At 44.7% G+C, this 21,088-nt stretch overlaps 1 protein-coding gene across 1 annotated transcript in view; it reads left to right on the top strand.

Annotated features, from left to right (window-relative positions):
• Positions 1-21,088, top strand: part of LOC130123787 (contactin-associated protein-like 4) — a 137,361-nt gene that overhangs the window by 55,062 nt on the left and 61,211 nt on the right. Inside the window, exons 6-8 of the mRNA XM_056293077.1 lie at positions 3,455-3,722; positions 6,241-6,390; positions 10,869-11,040. Coding sequence (XP_056149052.1) covers positions 3,455-3,722; positions 6,241-6,390; positions 10,869-11,040 — 590 coding nt within the window. The remainder of the gene's footprint in view (positions 1-3,454; positions 3,723-6,240; positions 6,391-10,868; positions 11,041-21,088) is intronic.

Genomic DNA, 21,088 nt, shown 5'->3' with positions numbered 1-21,088 from the left:
CAATATACCCAGCATCTCTCCTGCGCACATGTCCAAGCCATCTCAATCTTGCCTCTCTTGCTTTGTCTCCAAACCGTCCAACCTGAGCTGTCTCTCTAATATAATCGTTCCTAATCCTGTCCTTCTTCGTCACTCCCAATGCAAATCTTGGCATCTTCAACTCTGCCACCCCCATCTCCGCCTCCTGTCTTTTCATCAGTGCCACTGTCTCCAGACCATATAAAATAGCTGGTCTCACTACCATCTTGTAAACCTTTCCTTTAACTGTTGCTAGTACCCGTCTGTCACAAATCACTCCTGACACTCTTCTCCACCCACTCCACCCTGCCTGCACTCTCTTCTTCACCTCTCTTGCACTCTCCCCATTACTTTGAACAGCTGACCACAAGTATTTAAACTCATACACCTTCGTCACCTCTACTCCTTGCAGCCTCACCATTCCACTGTCCTCCCTCTCATTCACGCATATGTATTCCGTCTTGCTCCTACTGACTTTCATTCCTCTTCTTTCCTCTTCTCCTCTTTCATTCCAGTGCATACCTCCACCTCTCCAAGCTCTCCTCGACCTTCTCCCTACTCTCCCTACAGATCACAATATCATCCGCAAACATCATAGTGTACCGAGACTCCTACCTGATCTCATCCATTAACCTGTCCACCACCATTGCAAACAAGAAAGGGCTCAGAGCCGATCCTTGATGCAGTCCCACCTCCACCTTGAATCCATCTGTCATTCCAGCTGCACACCTCACCACTATCACACTTCCCTCATACATATCCTGCACCACTCTTACATACTTCTCTGCCAGTCCCGACTTCCTCATTTCATACCACACCTCCTCTCTCAGCACCCTGTCATATGCTTTCTCTAAATCCACAAAGACACAATCTAGCTCCTTCTGGCCTTCTTTACACTTTTCCATAAACATTCTCAAAGCAAACATCACCTCTCCTCTTAACCTAGCTCCTATTACTCATTCCCATATCTTTATGCTGTGGCTGATCAACTTTATACCTCTGCAGTTGCTGCAGTTCTGCACATCGTCCTTATTCTTGAAAATTGGTAACACTGTGCTTCTTCTCCACTCCTCAGGCGTCCTCTCAATTTCCAAGATTGTGTCAAACAATCTAGTTAAAAACTCTACTGCCATCTCTCCTAAACATCTCCATGCCTCCACAGGTATGTCATCTGGACCAACCGCCTTTCCACTCTTCATCCTCTTCATAGCTGCCCTCACGTCCTCCTTGCTAATCCACCACACTTCCTGATTCACTATCCCCATATCATTTAAACTTCTCTCTCTCATTTTCTTCATTCATCAGCCCCTCAAAGTACTCCTTCCACTTTCTCAACAAACTCTCCTCGCTTGTCAGCACCTTTCTTTCTCTATCCTTTATCGCCCTAGCTCGGTCCCTCTGTCTAGCTAATCAGTACAAGTTCTTTGCTCCTTCCTTAGTGTCTAACCTCTCATACCACTCACGATATGCCTTCACCACATCTCTTTTCTCTTTATGCCGCATCTCTTTGTACTCCTGTCTACTTTCTTCATCTCTCTGACTATCCTACTTCTTCTTCACCAGCCTCTTCCTCTATATATTTTGCTGTACTTCCTCGTCCCACCACCTAGTCTCATTGTCTTCCTTCCTCAGTTCAGATGTCCAGATGACACACCAAGTACTTTCCTATCTGTCTTCCTCACTATTTCTGCAGTCGTTGCCCAGCCATCTGGTAACTCTTTAATACCACCCAGTGCCTGTCTTAACTACTCCCTGAACTCCACACAACAGTCTTCCTTCTTCAACTTCCACCATTTGATCCTTGGCTCTGCCTTCACTCTCTTCCTCTTCTTGATTTCCAATGTCATCCTACAGACCACCATCCGATGCTGCCTAGTTATGTTCTCCCTGTCACTACCTTGCAGTCTCCATGCCCTTTCAGATTGTGCCTCCTACATAAGATATAGTCCACCTGTGTGCACTTTCCTCCACTCTTATATGTCACCCTGTGTTCCTTTGTCTTCTTGAAATATGTATTCACCACAGTCATTTCCATCCTTTTCACAAAATCCACCACCATCTGTCCTTCCTTAATCCTCTCCTTGACACCACACCTGCCTATCGCCTCCTCATCACCTCTGTTTCCTTCACCAACATGTCCATTGAAGTCTGCTCCAATCCCCACTCTCTCCTCCTTGGGTACACTCTTCACAGCTTCATCCAACTCATACCAGAATTCTTCTTTCTCTTCCATCTCACACCCAACTTGCAGGGCATATGCACTGACAACATTTATCAACACACCTTCGATTTCCAGCTTCATACTCATCACTGTGTCTGACACTCTCTTCACCTCCAACACACTCTTGACATACTCTTCCTTCAGGATTATCCCTACCCCATTTCTCCTCCCATCTGCATCATGGTAGAAGAGTTTGAACTCACCTCTGATGCCCCTGGCCTTACTCCCCTTCCACCTGGTCTCTTGCACACACAGTAGATCTACTTTCCTTCTCTCCATCATATCAGCCAACTCTCTCCCTAAACTAGTCATAGTGCAAACATTCAAAGTTCTGACTCTCACCTCCACACTCTTACTCTTCCTCTTCTCACGCTGTCTCTGGACATGCCTTCCCCCTCTCCTTCCCCTTCGCCTAACAGTAGCATAGTTTCCACTGGCACCCTGCTGGCCAACAGTGCCAGTGGCGGTCGTTAGTAACCCAGGCTTCAACCAATCCGGTATGGAAATCTGATTTATGATCCGCACATTTGATTTGGCAAAGGTTTTACACCAGATGCCCTTTCTGATGCAACCCTCCCCATTTATCCGGGCTTGGGACCAGCACTGAGAATGCACTGGCTTGTGCATTCTCAGTGGCTGGGTTCATGCCCCTCCCTGTCTATTCACCTTTAGTTCTGTCTGTATTTTCCTCTCTCTCTATCGCTTCCTGTCTCTCTGTTGCTCTTTTGCTCTTTATATCTCTGTTCCTCTCATTGCATGTCTGTCTACCCCTCTTTCTCTCTTTCCCCTTTGCAGTTTTCTTTATTACACACACACTCTCTCTCTCTCTCTCTCTCTCTCTCTCTCTCTCTCTCTCTCTCTCTCTCTCTCTCTCTCTCTCTCTCTCTCTCTCTCAATGTCTCACTCTGTGCCTCTGTCAATTAAATTAACGCCTTTCTCCCTTTCTCTCTCTCTCCTCTGCGCTCTGTCCTCACAGAGCTATTGGATGACGGTGTTTTCAGTTTGTTGTGCTTCTGCTTATTCTAAGCTTGGCTGTTATCATTATGGTAATCCCAGAGTCCTCTTTAAGGAGACTTGCTGATGAGATCTCTATGACATGAGGTCATGCTGACACGCCCTTTGCAAATGATTAATATTCATGTTTAGATTCTTTCATCCCTATAGTAATCACCTCTCTCTTCCACACCCCCCCCCCTCCACCTCTCTCTCTCTCAGGGCAATGTGACCTATACTTGTGCTGAGCCAGTTTCAGTTGCTGTGACATTCTCTGGTTCCCAGAGTTATCTCCAACTGCCGGGAGCGATAGCATCATCATCAGGCGGCATGTCTGTGGGCCTTCAGTTCCGCACGTGGAACAAGGCAGGGCTGTTGTTGACCTTTGACCTCCCCCAGCAGGGGTGTGTGATCTGGCTGTACCTGAATGAGGCCAAGCTCCGCCTACAGATCCACAAAGCTGGCAGAGCACTGCTGGAACTCAGCGCAGGTCAGAGTCACCTCTAATCACTTACTTTTTACAACTAGTCCCCACTGATCTGCAACAGTACTAGGGCTAAGCTTCTAGCCTAGCACCCATCAATTACACAGAGGACTGAACAAATCAAGCTTAAAGATAAATTTTACTGATGGCTTTGTATGTGTAATCAGCACTGATCAGTATTGTAATGGATTGAATAGATATAAAGTCCAATGAAGTCCTCACTGTGTACTATATTAACAGATGCTGGTGTTGTCCTGCTCACAGTCTTTCCCACAGCACCTACATCATCCATAAGATTCTCTGCACTGGTGTTGTGGGACGTAATTTCCACCATCAGAAACATTGCTTAGCAGAGAGAATGAGGATTTTTTTTTTAACAGTGTGTTTAGAGTAGTTTTTTTTTTTTAACAGTGTGTTTAGAGTAGATGAGAGTATTAGAAATCCTGTTAGGCTGGATGTATACTGCTCAAAAAAATAAAGGGAACACCTAAAAACACAATATAGACCTCGATGAATGAAATATTTCAGCTGAAAATCTTTATTTATTAGACAGAGGAATGTGTTTAGAGCAAAATAACCTAAGAATGATCAATGGAAATCAAAATCATTAGCCCATTAAGGTCTGGATTCAGAATCATACTCAAAATCAAAGTGGAAAATGAGAACATAGGCTGATCCAACTTCTGTGGAAATTCTTCAAGACGATTCAAAATGAGGCTCAGTAGTGTGTGTGGCCTCCACGTGCCTGTATGCACTCCCTACAACGTCTGGGCATGCTCCTGATGAGACGACGGATGGTCTCCTGAGGGATCTCCTCCCAGACCTGGATCAGGGCATCGGTCAACTCCTGGACAGTCTGTGGTGCGACATCGCGTTGGCGGATGGTACGAGACATGATGTCCCAGAGGTGCTCGATTGGATTCTTGTCTGGGGAACGTGCAGGCCAGTCCATAGCATCAATGCCCTCGACATACAGGAACTGCTGACACACTCTGGCCACATGAGGACGAGCATTGTCATGCATGAGCAGGAACCCAGGGCCCACTGCACCAGCATATGGTCTGACAATGGGTCTGAGGATCTCATCCCGGTACCTAATGGCAGTCATGGTACCTCTGGCTAGCACGTAGAGGTCTGTGTGGCCCTCCAAAGATATGCCTCCCCAGACCATCACTGACCAACCGCCAAACCGGTCATGCTGGAGGATGTTGCAGGCAGCAGAACGTTCTCCACAGCGTCTCCAGACTCTCTCACGTCTGTCACATGTGTTCAGTGTGAACCTGCTCTCATCTGTGAAGAGCACAGGGCGCCAATGGCGAATCTGCCAACCAAGATGTTCTCTGGCAAAGGTCAATCGGGCTGCACAGTGTTGGGCTGTGAGCACAGGCCCCATTTGTGGACGTCGGGCCCTCATACCATCCTCATGCATTCTGTTTCTCACTGTTTGAGCAGAAACCTGCACATTAGTGGCCTGTTGAAGGTCGTTTTGTAGGGCTCTGGCAGTGCTCCTCCTGTTCCTCCTTGCACAAAGGACCAGATAGCGGTCCTGCTGCGGGGTTGTTGTCTTCCTGCGGCCCCCTCCACGTCTCCTGGTGTACTGGCCTGTCTCCTGGTACCTCCTCCATGCTCTGGACACTGTGCTGGGAGACACATCAAATCTTCTTGCCACAGCATGCATTGATGTGCCATCCTGGATGAGCTGCACTACCTGAGCAACTTCTGTAGGTTGCAGATACCGCCTCATGCCACCTCTAGTGGTGAGGGCACTAGCAAAATGAAAAACTAACCAAAGATCGGCCAGAAAAGATGAGGACAGGCAAATGGTCTGTGGCCACCACCTGCAAATCCATTCCTTTTATAGGGGTTGTCTTGCAAATTGTCTAATTTCCACCTGGTGGAGATTAGACAATTTACCAACAGGTGAAATTGATTCACAAATCAGTGTTGCTCCCTAACTGGACAGGTTGATATCTCAAAAGTGTGATTGACTTGGAGCTACATTGCATTGCTTATGTGTTCCCTTTATTTTTTTGAGCAGTGTAGTTCTTCTGGCCGCCATTTGAAGTCACGATACATCACTTGGTGACCAGAAAAAAAACTTGGTTTTACTGCCACTCCGGAGATACAGAAACAATCAGGATCAGCTGCAGGTGTTTTTCATGTGCTATCCCTGTCACAGATCAACCCAGATAAGGTTTCAAATCGGTTAATTTTCTCTTCAACATAGAAATTAAAATGGGTGATTTTTTTTCTTTTTAACCCAGATTAATTGTTTTGCTTTTCATATGTTAACAGCAAATATTACATTAGATTTAGGCTACTAGTGATTGCAGACATATTTTATAGATGAAACATAAATGGTGTTAAAATCCACATTTGTTCTTGTTGAAACTAAACTGAAATGTTAAAATGTGTGACTATGCAAGTATGTGTGTGCACGCACATGCGTGCGTGTCACGTGTGTGTGTGTGTGTGTGTGTGTGTGTGTGTGTGTATGTGTGTGTGTGTGTGTGTTTTCTCCCAGGCTCTGGTCTGAATGACGGTCAGTGGCATTCTGTAGAGCTGAGTTCCAGACGAGGTCGTCTGACCATCTCTGTGGACAAAGAGGAAGGGGCCACTTCTCATGCCAGTCCCTCATTCCCTGTCACCACAGGAAGTCACCTCTTCTTTGGTGGTACAGACAAACACACGCATGTTTCATTCAGTTAGTCGAACATGCTTTGACTTAAAATTCAGGCCTGTCAGATAACGATGATATAGCTGTTGGTCAGATGGTTGTTCCACTATACAGTTAGGAAAATGTAAAATCTTTACCCAGTATTTACCCATGCATGTGAATATGTTCAGCCGAACGGTAAATTCAGAATAGTAAATTTAGCCAAACATAGTAACCAAACTCAATGATGCTACACATACGTGTGTCAGTGTTTGAGTGTCAGTAAAGTCTCGCTCGCTCGCTCACTTGCGCTCTCTCTCAGTTCTTCTTAGCATAGCAGCACTGTGCTGCAGTGTAGAGGTGTTCTTTATTTCAGCCGTGTGGAAATTCCAAAAGCTATGTTTGACGCTTGGTATTGTAAGTTTTGTATTTTCCTTTTTTTTTTCCCTAAAATTCTTCCTATTGTTTTTCGCTTTTATTTTTATAGTTTGCAATTTCACATTAAGGGTGGAAAAAGTTCTGACATGATTTATCTTGGTATCATTTTTTACATCACAAAAACCTGCCATTTTAACAGAGGTGTATAGACTTTTTATAGCCACTGTACATAACACTTTCAGAACCAGTCAGGCACAAACAACACACAATTTACAGTTCAAAGATTGAGCCCATGCACCACAGCTGCTCTTTCAACCTGATAGTACACCACAATGCTTTAAACCTGGGGTGCCCAACCAGTGGGTTGATTGTCAGTCGATCATGAGATGATTTTGAAAAAAGGAATTAGGTTTTGAAAAAAATAAATAAATGAAAAAAAAGGCAGTCCCTTGTGTTCACATCTTGATTCACATCGAATCTGACTAACCATTAAGAGACAAGGTCTGCATTAGTCCTGTATTAGTCAGATTCAACATCAACCAAGATATTATTGGTGAATTAGTATCTCACTTGCAAACTCTGACGTATGAAGGCGTAACCTTACATTCACTGTCAGCGTCAAAGTGGAGAGGAGACGAGAGCTGTGACTAACGTTAACAAGATCTACTTCTCTTTAATTTTCTTTTGTGTGTTCGGAGACAAACAACAAAAATGGCAGAAGCCAAAAGATCGAAAACTTGTCATTTCCGCAGTGAATGGGTGGAAGCTTATTTTTTCATTTATTCCAATGCAAAATCCATCTGTCTGATCTGTAATGCTAATCTGGCTATATCGAAGAAGGTTAATTTGGAGCAGCATTTTAAAACAGTGCACAAAAGCTATGATACAGACTTCCTTGTGAAAACAGCTCTACAAACTAGAAAATTGCAGGAATTAAGGTCTCAATTGGCAGCACAACAGTGAATTTTTACGAGACCCAACCCCAAGGGTAAGGCTGCAACGATAGCATCGTATCGCGTCAGTCATGTTCTTGCTAAGCATAAGAAATCTTTCAAAGATGGTGAAATTGTGAAAGAGGCATTTGTTGTGGCTGTGGATGCAGTCTTCGGTGATGTCAAGAATAAAACGGACATTGTGAGTGTCATTAAAGACGTTCAACTATCCGGGAATACTGTTACACGGCACTGTGAGGAAATGTCCGAGAATCTTCACGAGCAACTGAAGAAGGACGTCGAGGCATGTGAGTGTTTTTCCCTCCAGTTCGACGAGTCAACCGATATGATCGATGTGGCTCAGTTATGCATTTTCATTAGAATGGCCTTTGAAGACATGAGTGCAAAAGAAGAGCTGCTCACCATTTTGCCACTTAAAGGATAGACTAGAGGCGAAGATATTTTTCAAGCATTCATGGAATTTGTAAACCAGAATAAACCGCCCCTTTTTACACTCATCTCCATTACAACTGATGGCGCACCTGCTATGGTAGGCTGTACTAATGGGCTCGTTGGATTGTGATTCTTTCCCAGACTTCCTTAATTATCATTGCATAATTCACCAACAAGCGCTGTGTGGGGAGAAGTGATGGATGTGGCTATGAAGATTGTGTGCTTGGTTAGGACAAGGAGCCTACAGAGGAAGAAATTTCGTACACACATGGAGGAGACAGGGGCAGAACACACAGACCTGTTGCTGCATATGGATGTAAGGTGGCTGAGCAGAGGCACATTTTTGGAGAGCTTCAGTGAGTCGTTGCCTGAAATAAGAGATTTTCTCAAGCTCGCTAAACATGCCGAATATACACAGCTAGAGGACAACAAGTGGCTTTTGGATGTGGCATTCCTAACCGATCTCACCAGCTTGCTGAATGAGCTGAATTTAGAACTACGGGGAAAGGATACATGTGTAATAAACATGATCAGCTCAGTGGAGGAGTTTAAAAGCAAGCTCCGATTGCTGTCAAGTAGGCTGCAATGCAGTGACCTGCGAAACTTTGCTCACATGCAGGCAGAACTTGAATGCCAGGGTAACAACACAGCACAGCTTGATAATGCACATTATGAGGAGCAAGTTCAGAGCATCTTGTCAGAGTTGGATAGGCACTTTACTGACTTTGCCTCCATTGAACCTGTTGCCAGCTATCTGTGTTTTCTATGTGGAAGTATTGATGTGGATGACACTGCCTCCAAAGTGGCATCACTGTGTCACCTGGACAGCCCTGCTGTGGAGAATGAGATCCTCACACTTTAAACTGACATTGAGGTTAAATCCAGGGCAACACAAGGAATGAAGGGAGCGTTCTGGGAGCTACTGCTGCAGGAAAAGTACCCCGACCTCAGGAGATCTGCCATGAACTTCACAGCACTTTTTGGATCAACCTACATATGTGAATCTGCTTTTTCTCACATGAAGATCATCAAGTCGAAGTACAGATCCACAATGACAGATGGCTGCCTTCTGGCCTGCCTAAGGCTTGCAACCAGCTGCTACAACCCTGACTATGAGAAACTAGCCTCCTCTTCCCAGTGCCAGCGGTCCCACTAAGGTAGAAAATGACATTTATTTCTACTTTTCTAACAGAGAACTATACTGTATAGTGCCTGTATTATTTTCTGTTTGTCGTGTGTATTGAATGGGTATGACAGTAATACGGTTCCATATTTGGGCTGATAGAGCTCGGCTGGCTGACAAATGTAAAAGTAGATCTTGGTTCAAAAAAGGTTGGGCACCCCTGCTTTAAACCTCTATGGCAAGTCACAGAAGAGTGGTTTATTTTTTGATTATGTATTTATTTTCCCCCTTTTTCACCCCAATTGTATCTGTCCAATTACCCCACTCTTCCGAGCCGTCCCAATCTCTGCTCCACCACCTCTGCCGATCTGGGGAGGGCTGCAAACTACCACATGCTTTCTCCAATACATGTGGAGTCACCAGCCGCTTCTTTTCACCTGACAGCGAGGGCTTTCACCAGGGGGCCGTAGCGTGCGGGAGGATCACGCTAGTCCCCCCAGTTTCCCCTCCCCCCCCCGAACAAGCACCCCGACCGGCCAGAGGAGGTGCTAGTGCAGCGACCAGGACACATACCCACATCCGACTTCCCACCCACAGACACGGCCAATTGTATCTGTAGGGACACCCGACCAAGCTGGAGATAATGTGGGGATTCGAATTGGCAATCCCCGTGTTGGTAGGCAACAGAATAGACCACCACTCCACGCCAACCAGACACCCTAGAGAGTGCTGTTTATAATACTGTGGACTATATAGCTGGTGTTTCCTCCACTAATAGGTGTAAATAATGAGCAGAATAATGAACAGTAGGCACCTTACATAACTTTCAGTGATTTATTATTTTGTGGGATTTCTGATTTCTTATTTATTGTTTTTGTTATTATTTATTATTCCCTTATATATAGTTTAAGGGCTGAGAGAGCCAGGGATATGCATTTCATTGAATTTTAAGGCTACATTGTACTTTTTAAGTTTATATAAAGTGAAATTGAACTTGAACTAAATAAGTCCTGTTATGTTACTTGATTTGGTCATCATGGCTGAATGAATAGAGGACTACACTGACCACAGCTGTTCTGTTTCCACGGTGGGTTCAACCCCTACTATTATTATTATTATTGTTCTTGTTATTGTTATTATTATTATTAAGAAACATGAACTTAGAATCCTTACAGTAAACAATAAATGGTTTAAACTTCAGTGGTAAATAACAATGGAGTGTAGTATATCAATCACTATGTAGCATATCTAGCTCTTCCACCTTCACCATTTCAATGAATGAAATCTGTTGTCATACGTAATGGTTGTCTAGCACAACGGGTTAACTTTATTTAAAAGCATAATGGGATATAATCCAAACAAAGTGTTTTTTCAGCTTCTCAGTTGAATCAAATTCTAAAATGAAGATAACATTTTTTATAGTGGGAAATAAAGTTTTATTCAAGATATGCTACACCTATTAGTTTTGTCATAATCATCTTGTTGGACATAATCTACTGATGACTTGTCATCTGGCACTGTCTTGGGTCTATTGGTTCTATTTCCTGACTGCTGTCATATGTTGAAATTTATCTTGAAACATTGGCCTTGTTATGTCATTTTTTATTCAGGTTGTCCTGCTGAAGAAAGCAGCCAGGAGTGTAGAAACCCTTTTAGTCACTTCCAGGGCTGTATTCGTCTGCTCACTCTGAACAACCAACTTGTGGACCTGATCAATGTGCAGCAAAGGATGCTGGGCAACTACAGTCACCTGCAGATCGACATTTGTGGCATCATTGACAGGTCAGTCCCAGGAGAACATTGGTTGAGATATACATTTAACCCTCTCTGCCATTTTATCTATGTAAAAGTGCTTTGTGAATTTTAATTTGATATCTTAATTAGTTAAAACACATCTATAAGGAGTGAGATTTGAATGTAGAAATATCTGTAGTGCATCCTGAGTGCAATGCTCAGCCATCCTGGTCGTATCGGATTACTGTTTGAAGGGTCAGAAGCCAGTAGGGAAAAAATCTCAGTATTGGTATCTATGGATTGTGCTCTGGGAGTATAGAGCACTTAGTTTTGGTAGATGAATGAGGAATCACCACTGTTTTAACAATAGAAGAGTTTTAACACAATTAGTATATGCTTAATTGGGGTCATCCAGGTGGCGTAGTGGTCTATTCCGTTGTCTACCAACACAGGGGCTCCTGGTTCGAATCCCTGTGTTACCTCTGGCTTGGTCGGGCGTCCCAACAGACATAATTGGCCGTGTCTGCGAGTGGGAAGCCGGGTGTGGGTATAAAGTCGTGAGCCATTGCTGTCATTGCTGTGGAGTCAAGGGCTGACTGACTTGATTGCTGCTCCACCCCCTCTGCTGATCCAGGGAGGGCTGCAAACTAACACATACCTCCTCCGATACATGTGGAGTCACCAGCCGCTTCTTGTCACCTGACACTGAGGAATTTTGCCAGGGGGACGTAGTGCGTGGGAGGACCATGCCATTCCCCCTAGTTCCCCCTCCCCCCTGAACAGGTGCCCCGACCGACCAGAGGAAGCGCTAGTGCAGCGACCAGGATGCATACCCACATCCGGCTTCCCACCTGCAGACACGGCCAATTGTGTCTGTACGGACGCCCGAAAAAGCTGGAGGTAACACGGGGATTCGAACCAGTGATCCCGTGTTGGTAGGCAACAGAATACACTGCTACGCTACCCGGACACCCCGGCCTCCTAGATTCTTGGGGACCCCAAGTAATTGCCTTCCTTGCCTGTACATACGTGTTACGCCTCTGAGCATAGCTAAGACAGACAGAAATCTGGTTCTACCCAAACATGAAACCTAATGAGAGATGCCATTTCCAGAGGCAGGCTTTTTCAAACACAGACAATTGAATGGCTTCATCAGGATTTCTGAGGTTTCGTAATCTGATTTGTTTGTTTAAAGATAATTTATCCAAGCCCTCCTTCAGTTTAACAATACAGAGATCTGTCTATGCAAGATTATATCTTTGCAAGAGCTTTCTGTTTTGTCGTCATTTGAACAGGTTTTGTTTTGTCCTGACTGAAACAAGTGCTGTCCTATTCTCACTAAAATATGTTCTGTGGTGTCCTCAGAGCGGGTTCTCTGCTGAATTGTTTATCCTCCCTGTGGCTTTGCTGTTGTCGGCTTTAGTCGGGACTGCTTTGATCGGGGCTATTAGCAAATCATTAATGTCACCACAGCATTCACAACATTGTAATCATAACTTCCTCCAGAGAAATCTACAACATTTTTAGACAGACAAACAAGCTGAGAGACTTTAAGTTTCTATGCCATTTCATGAGACATTTTGCTTAAAAACACCACAAACTGAGACAAGGACGCAGAAAACATTTATATTAACATAATCAAAAAAAGAGAAAGAGCACATGATGAATGTTCTAATGTTTACCTTTCTGCAGTGCAGGTCATTGACGCCATCTACATATCCACTTTAGAGAGAGAGAACGAGATAGACTTTCTATCCAAGTCCACCATGGTAAAATATGAAGGACAGAGAGAGAAAAGAGAGACATAGAGACACAAGTGCCTTTCACACATAGTTCCTGGTAAATTACTGGGATAACCTTTCAGGCACTGCTAGTGATATTCACCATTCACACATGCAGCTACATTCAGGAGCATTTTCATGTTGTGCCTTTTCTCACATGTCATGGCAATGCCGGAATAGATGGGGCAAGGGACAGTCCAGCAGATGTTTCCGTGGTGTTCATATATCTGCAAAAACTTTTTCCGGAGACTTTTTACCTTACTTAAGACTTAGCTCTGCTGCCTCATTATGCTGCGCTCTCATAGAGTTCCTGTTATTTTCTGGTCTACTACAGCATCTCTAACTGTTCCAGAAGCTGCCTGTCAATTTCAACATCTGTGCAGACTGAGAGGAGCTCCCCTATTTCTGTCCACTTGCCAGCCATTCTTGAAAAGAAGAAGAACTTGTATTACTGTTATCAAATAAGCCGCGAATCAAGACAGTCGTCGCGGATTCAAATACATGATCAGCGGACTCTTGTGATTGGTTCACTTGCTCCACGTGAAAGTGTCTTTCGTCAGACAAACGTAGCCCTTTACATATGCTCCCCTGCAATGTTACTGCTTCCATTCACAACACAGCCTTACCAGCATTTTCGCTGAAATTTTACATGGTCTTGAGGTAGGAAGCTGGCAGCACAGATTTCCCTGAATATCGATCCATGCTCCCATTCACACATGACCCCATGCAGGAAGTGTCCCTGAACATTTCAGGGGAAGGCTGCATGTGTGAAAGGCATAACAGTTAGAAAGAGTGAGACGCTTTCTGTCCAAATCTACCACAGTAATATCTGAGGGAGAGATGAAAAAAAAAAACAGAGTGACAGAGAGGGTGACGGGTTCTAAAGCACTATATGGGCCAATGACCAGAGAATGTCCATTGAACTCAGACACAGTGGCTCTATATGAATAAAATAAGACCCGGTGTTGCCTTTTAACAGTAAGACTGAAGTTAATGTAAAGTGTTTGTGTTGCGGTGTTGAGAGTGGAGTGTGTACCACGGTTGGGCTACTTTGATGGTGAAAATAGCATTATACAGTGTTGCCACTGCCCTAGATATTAATTTCATCATGCCATAATTTTGTTAATCAATACAGATACCAATGATATTTAATTATTCTCGATATCCAATTCCAAAACCAGACATAGAAATAAGGTTAGCTTCTAACCTATTTTCTTTATACTTTGTAGTTTTTGATGATTTATCTTATACTTCTTATTACTGTAAATAATGTTTATTTTTATGTAAATTATTTATTTATTTATTTTTGCATTGGCAATGGGTGAGGGTTTGGTGGGAGAGGGCTGGGGGGGGGTACCAAAATATGGAGGGACAGTCATTTCCATTTACATTGAATTTGTATGTTTTGTGTTTTTGTTTTTGTTTTGTTTGTTTTTTGTACACCCAATGTTCCTTCCAATACAATTTAATTGGGAAAAAATAAAAGAAAGAAGTTTAACAGCTGTAGTCCTTGCAGCTGTGACTGCCGACCGACAACTAATCGCTCCTATGCTCTCAGTCCTCAACGGACTCCCTAACTACACCCCAGCTCCACAAAGAAAAAGAGACACTTTCTGTCCAAATCCACCATGGTAATACATGAAGGACAGTGAAAAAGAGAGACATAGAGACAGAGGGGAAAGAGAAATGAGAGAGAGAGAGAGAGAGAGAGAGAGAGAGAGAGAGAGAGAGAGAGAGAGAGAGAGAGAGGGCAGATCGGGTAAGACATGGAGCAGAACTAATGGATTGCTGTCTTAATGTCAAACTCAAAGAGCAACACAATTAATGGGATAGTTAATAAACTCTGCTCTAGGCTATGAAGAGCTCTCACACACAAACTCACACATAATGATGCACACACTTACTCACACAACTATATCCATTTACGCATTGACACTAACACGTTCATGTGCTCATACATGCATGGGCAGACACACACACACACGATATACAACCTGCTGCATGTCCTCACCAGAGAGAGACAATCTGCTCCAGTGGTTTTAATTAAATCTCTTCCTGTTTGAACATCCATCAGATCGTTATTCAGTGGAATTCACTTCCTGTTCAAATCTGTCCACTCACTGGAACTCAGTGACAAAACCCTACTTGTATAAATCTCTCCCTGGAAGTCTCTGCAAGACATTATGGATCCATGTCAGAGAAAGCTGTGTAATGGAGTGTAGGCTGTTAACGCCTCACAGGTTATAACATCTGCCAGTCTGTGTGTGTGTGTGTGTGTCGGAGGGCTCTTATTAGACAGCTAGATGGAGTGTTGGGCAGAGAGACAGAAAAGCTGTTGAACTGATAGAAATAAGAAGAGACATGGGGGCATCCAGGTAGTGTGGTGGTCTATTCCGTTGCCTACCAACATGGGAATCTCCGGTTCAAATCCCCGTGTTACCTCCGGCTTGGTCGGGCGTCACTACAGACGCAATTTGCCGTGTGTGTGGGTGGGAAGCCGGATGTGGGTATATGTCCTGGTCACTGCACTAGCGTCTCCTCTGGTCGGTTGGGGCACCTGTTCGGGGAGAACTGGGGGGAATAGCACGATCCTCCCACACGCTACGTCCCCCTGGTGAAACTCCTCACTGTCAGTGGAAAAGAAGCAGCTGGTGACACCACATGTATATGAGGAGGCATGTGATAGTCTGCAGCCCTCCCCAGATCAGCAGAGGGGGTGGAGCGGTGACCGGGGCGGCTCGGAAGAGTGGGGTAATTGGCTGGGTGCAATTGGGAAGAAAAAGGGGAAAAAGAAAGAAAGAAAGAAAGAAAGAAAGAGGAAGACCGATAGAACAAAATACAGACAGATACACAGATAGATAGACAGGAACAAGCAGGAACAGAGGAACAGACAAGTGGAGCGAACATATAAGGTCATCAGCCGTTGACCAAGTAGTTTTCAAAGCAGGTGAGAAGGAGGGAGAGAGGCAGACAGACAGCGAGATAGACAGATTAACTGACAGATGTAAACCAAACAAACATACCAAGGATGTAAGCTACATGGCAGAACAATTACAGCTGTCCAGAACAACAGTGGCCAATACAGAGCGTGACTTCACTAATGGGTGCAGTAATGTGAACATTAACAGAGTAGCGTAGGTCAATATCACGGTCCTGTCCATTCCAACAGTCATAAGAAGGTTATATGAAGGCGAGAAAGGCAGATTATACAGTCACAGACAGACATAATCAAGAGAAGCACATCAAGACTCAAAGCTACAGCGGTGTCAGATTAGGCAGAAGGTGTGAATTTAAAGCAAGTGCTAAGCGCTGTTCTCCAGGGTCCCAGTTTACACTTGGACTGAAGGAATAAAGGAGGAGATAAACTGGGGCATCTGAAAGTCTGCTGAGTAGGGCTTTCTTCTGAAGGAGAATTTTCTGGAAGATCACAGGGCTAGATTCTCTCATGTCATCTGTTTTCTCTTCAAAAGCCATGGGGTACACATGCACAAACAAAGACATCAACACATTCAAACAATGTACTATACATAGACACACATTTAGACACACACACAGAAACCACCATCACCACTCATGGATAGAGCACACACACAAACACACACACAAACACACACACACACACACACACACACACACACACACACACACACACACACACACACACACACACACACACACACACACACACACACACATCTATCATAGTTAGCTTTCATGGCATATCAGCCAGAGACTACCACTAGGACACCATGTGTCTAGCATAGCTGAGCACAGGAGAGGAGACAAAGGGAGAAGGCACTGTGTGTTATTGTATGTGTGTTTGTGTGTATGTGTGTTTGTCTTGCCAACATCCTGGAGGTGCCAAGCTGTCCTCTAACAGGTGCGGAGTAGACTAATCTCTATTTCTCGTGTTGTCAAGAACAGTGCAGTCTACGATTCCCGATGCCAGTTTTTATATATCAGTCCAATTCTACAGCATCTTACTTCTACAACACCCAAGGGATATTCAGCATACCCCCCCCCCGAAAAAATGAGAAGACAGCACTACAGAAATGTAAACATTTTAGAATTAATTTTTTCCTTTTTTCCTGTTTTATCCCAAAGTATGGCCAGCAAACATGCTGACACATTTCTTTTGGTTGAGAGCCTTCATCACAGCATGCTAGCTCTCAAAGGATCTCTCTCTCTCTAACGGATCTCTCTCTCTTTTGCTCACTCTCTGAAGGATCTCGCTCTCTCTCTCTCTCTCTCTCTCTCTCTCTCTCTCTCTCTCTCTCTCTCTCTCTCTCTCTCTCTCTCTCTCTAAAGGATCTCTCTCTTGCTCGCTCTCTAAAGGATCTCGCTCGCTCGCTCTCTCTCTCTGTAAAGGATCTCTCTCTTGCTCGCTTTCTAAAGGGTCTCGCTCGCTCGCTCTCTCTCTCTCTAAAGGATCTCTCTCTTGCTCGCTCTCTAAAGGATCTCTCTTGCTCGCTCTCTAAAGGATCTCGCTCGCTCGCTCTCTCTCTCTCTAAAGGATCTCTCTTGGTCGCTCCCTAAAGGATCTCGCTTGCTTGCTCTCTCTCTCTCTCTAAAGGATCTTGCTCACTCACTCTCTCTCTCTAAAGGATCTCTCGCTCGCTCGCTCCCTCACTCTCTCTAAAGGATCGCTCTCACTTGCTCACTCTAAAGGATCTCTCTCTCTCTTGCTCGCTCTCTGAAGGATTTTGTTCACTCACTCGCTTGCTCTCTAAAGGATCTCTCTCACTCTCTAAAGAATCTCTCTCGCTCTCTCTCTAAAGGATCTCTCTCTTGCTCGCTCTCTAAAGGATCTCGCTCACTCGCTCTCTCGCTCTCTCTCTCGAAAGGATCTCTCTCTTGCTCGCTCTCTAAAGGGTCTCGCTCGCTCGCTCTCTCTCTCTCTCTCTCTAAAGGATCTCTCTCTTGCTCGCTCTCTAAAGGATCTCTCTCTTGCTCGCTCTCTAAAGGATCTCTCTTGCTCGCTCTCTAAAGGATCTCACTCACTCTCTCTCTCTCTCTAAAGGATCCCGCTTGCTCGCTCTCTCTCTCTAAAGGATCTCTCGCTTGCTCGCTCACTCTCTCTAAAGGATCGCTCTCATTTGCTCACTCTAAAGGATCTCTCTCTCTCTTGCTTGCTCTCTGGAGGATTTTGCTCACTCGCTCGCTCACTCTCTCTAAAGGATCTCTCTCACTCTAAAGAATCTCTCTTGCTTTCTCTCTAAAGGATCTCTCTCTTGCTCGCTCTCTAAAGGATTTTGCTCACTCGCTCGCTCACTCTCTCTAAAGGATCTCTCTCACTCTCTAAAGAATCTCTCTCGCTTTCTCTCTAAAGGATCTCTCTCTTGCTCGCTCTCTAAAAGATCTCTCTCTCTCACTCTCTCTCTCTCTCTAAAGGATCTCTCTCACTTGCTCACTGTCTAAAGGTGACATTTGGTGAGAATTGGGCTGATTCTCACCGTGGGCTGTCCTCACCGATTGAAGCCACAGGGGTATCGTGTAGTGGGAATGGGTCAAAGACTGACAATTAGAAACTGGCTCTGGCAACACCCAATGGGACTGAAGCTTTGGAACATAAACAGAAAGGGCAGGACATGCAAACACTTTATCAACAACAACTACTACTGACATACAAGGAGAAAAACAAAGGAGCGCTCTGGTGGCTCACCTGGTAGAGCGTGTACTACATAAGGCATAGTCCTTACTGCAGTGGCCTGGGTACGAATCCCGCCCGGGCCCTTTGCTGCATGTCATCCTCTTTCTCTCCCCTGCCTTTCCTGTCTCTCTCAATTACCGCTATCAGATAAGGGTGGAAAATGCCAAAAAGTAATCTTTATAAAGCAAAACAAAAAATATTCCGTGACAATGGCTCTTGCAAAGTATACAATCTTGGCTGCTGCTGTCTCTTGAGCCATGTCTTCCTCTATTTGCGACGCCTTGACTCTTATTTTGTTGAGTTTGGAACAAAGAGACTGTTGTACATACAAACTACTATAACTAGTTGTTGCTGCTCCATGTTCATTTTTTTGTTTGCGCTTTGACCAGCAGACTAATAACAGTGATCTCGTCTCTCTTGGCATCCTCAGTTCTTTTAGTTCTTATTGAGTCGACGGGGTTCTTGTGAGATTTTGCCAAAATTAGAGACAAGACACGACAAAATGTGCTAGTGAATCTTTATGTTTTGAACCCTCAGTCTGTCCCCTATTGTTTATTGTGAATCCAAACAAGGTCGCAGGCAAGACTGAGCGTTAAGACCACTTTGTAGGTCTGAACAGTCTTGGCAAAGGCTGACTCAGTCACCAAAGTGTGTGGGAGCCTTAAGTCCTTTTATCTCTCTCTCACACACACACACACACACACACACACACACACACACACACACACACACACACACACACACACACACACACACACACACAGGGGCACAAACAGACACAAAATGCACACAACACTAGAAATACTCGGACAAATTTAAAATTAATACCAAATTACAATGAGTCTTGGTGAAACACGTTTAACTCTTCTGTTTGCTTGTTTGTCTTTTTCTGTCTCCTGCCTGTTTTATTGACAGTCATTGTAAATAAAATGTATTTCCATGTTAGCTTTCTCCACATCCCAGCTGTCACTTCTGTTTCATCTTTTCTCCATCTCTCTATCCCTACCTTCAGTCTTCTCCCCCCCTACACAAACAGAATTGACTATCATCATGGTGTGATGTGGGGGGAAGCAAACACACACACACACACACACACACACACACACACATACTGACTCAGAGGTTGCAGCAAGCATAAGCCCTTGCAGGCTTACTTAATTTTTAAACAAAACCTTGTCAAAATGTGAGGGAAGATAAAGCTTTGGTGGCTTGTCAGGGTGTTTGAGGGGCTGAGGCAGCACTGTGTTCTTTATAACCTCATTACCCCTCTAGGTCGTTCTCCGTGAAGCCATGCAAAGAGGGACATGAATGAATTATTATGCCTAGCTTCAGTGGCTCACCCTTCTCCCTCTGCTTGCTGCTTTTGTTGGGCCAAATCTGACTAGAAGTACAACCACTTTATTTGCCAGTTACGTTTTAACACATACCTGGAATTGTCCTCTGCAGTGAACCCATCTCAACTGTTAAAGTAAGAATTGGGTAGCGAATTCTCTGGTGCCTAGGGCAGAGCCAGAGCCCTGGTCATGAGCAGGAGGAGTGTGCCCTAATACGCATGTCTTTGATGTGGGAGGGAATACTTTTGTTTGTTTGTTTTGGGGTTGTTTTTTGTTTTTGATTTTCCCCCCTTTTTCTCCCCAATTGTACTTGGCCAATTACCCCACTCTTCCGAGCAACCCCGGTTGCTGCTCCACCTCCTCTGCTGATCCGGGGAGGGCTGCAGACTACCACATGCCTCCTCCAATACATGTGGAGTTGCCAGCCACTTCTTTTCACCTGACAGTGAGGAGTTTGACCAAGGGGGCGTAGTGCATGGGAGGATAACGCTATTCCCCTGAGTACCCCCCCCCCCCAAACAGGCGCCCCGACCGACCAGCAGAAGCGCTAGTGCAGCGACCAGGACACATACCCACATCTGGCTTCCCACCAACAGACATGGCCAATTGTGTCTGTCGGAACACTTGATCAAGCCAGAAGTAACACAGGGATTCGAACCGGCAATCCCCATGTTGGTAGGCAATGGAATAGACCACTACGCTACCCGTACAAGGAAACAAATTTGAACATGGGGAGAAAATTCAAACTCCACATAGAAAGGCCCAATGGGGTTTGAACCCCACAGCTTCTTGCTGTGAGGAAACAGTGCTATTCACTGAGCCACCACTGCTGTGTGACTGTCTCTCCCTGCAAAACTTCTGGGCTTTAGCCCTGGTTTTGGTGCTGATGTGGCTGCCCCAATCACTGTCCCAGGTGTTGAGTTCCTCCAGTGTGAGAGCCTGCCAGAGCGGTGAACCAATAGCATGGAGTTCCACCTCTGCCATCACTGGACGATGTACATAGTGTGACCACTCCTTAAACCAGTTATTATGTGCTGTGGTGGCTATGCTGGCTTCTATTTCTAGGTAGCAGTGTGGCAAGTCAACGATTTAAACCAGTGCATCAGGTTCAGTGTTTAATTTACAGCTACATCAATTCAGACAGCTTGTCTTGGGCAAACGTTTGGAGAGAATTGTGGGAAAACTGATGCAGTCTTCAGTTTATTTGTAATGGTATTATATGATGTGTATCTTGTTTTTTAGCATCTAATAATTGCCGTATCTTCTCCTTTCACGTCATTTCTCTTGTGTTTTCTTGGTAATTATGTCCTTCAATATGATTGTCTGTCTTT

The sequence above is a fragment of the Lampris incognitus genome, chromosome 14, assembly GCF_029633865.1.
Source record: "Lampris incognitus isolate fLamInc1 chromosome 14, fLamInc1.hap2, whole genome shotgun sequence".
Lineage (NCBI taxonomy): Eukaryota > Metazoa > Chordata > Actinopteri > Lampriformes > Lampridae > Lampris > Lampris incognitus.
This window is presented reverse-complemented; position numbering and strand designations above follow the sequence as displayed.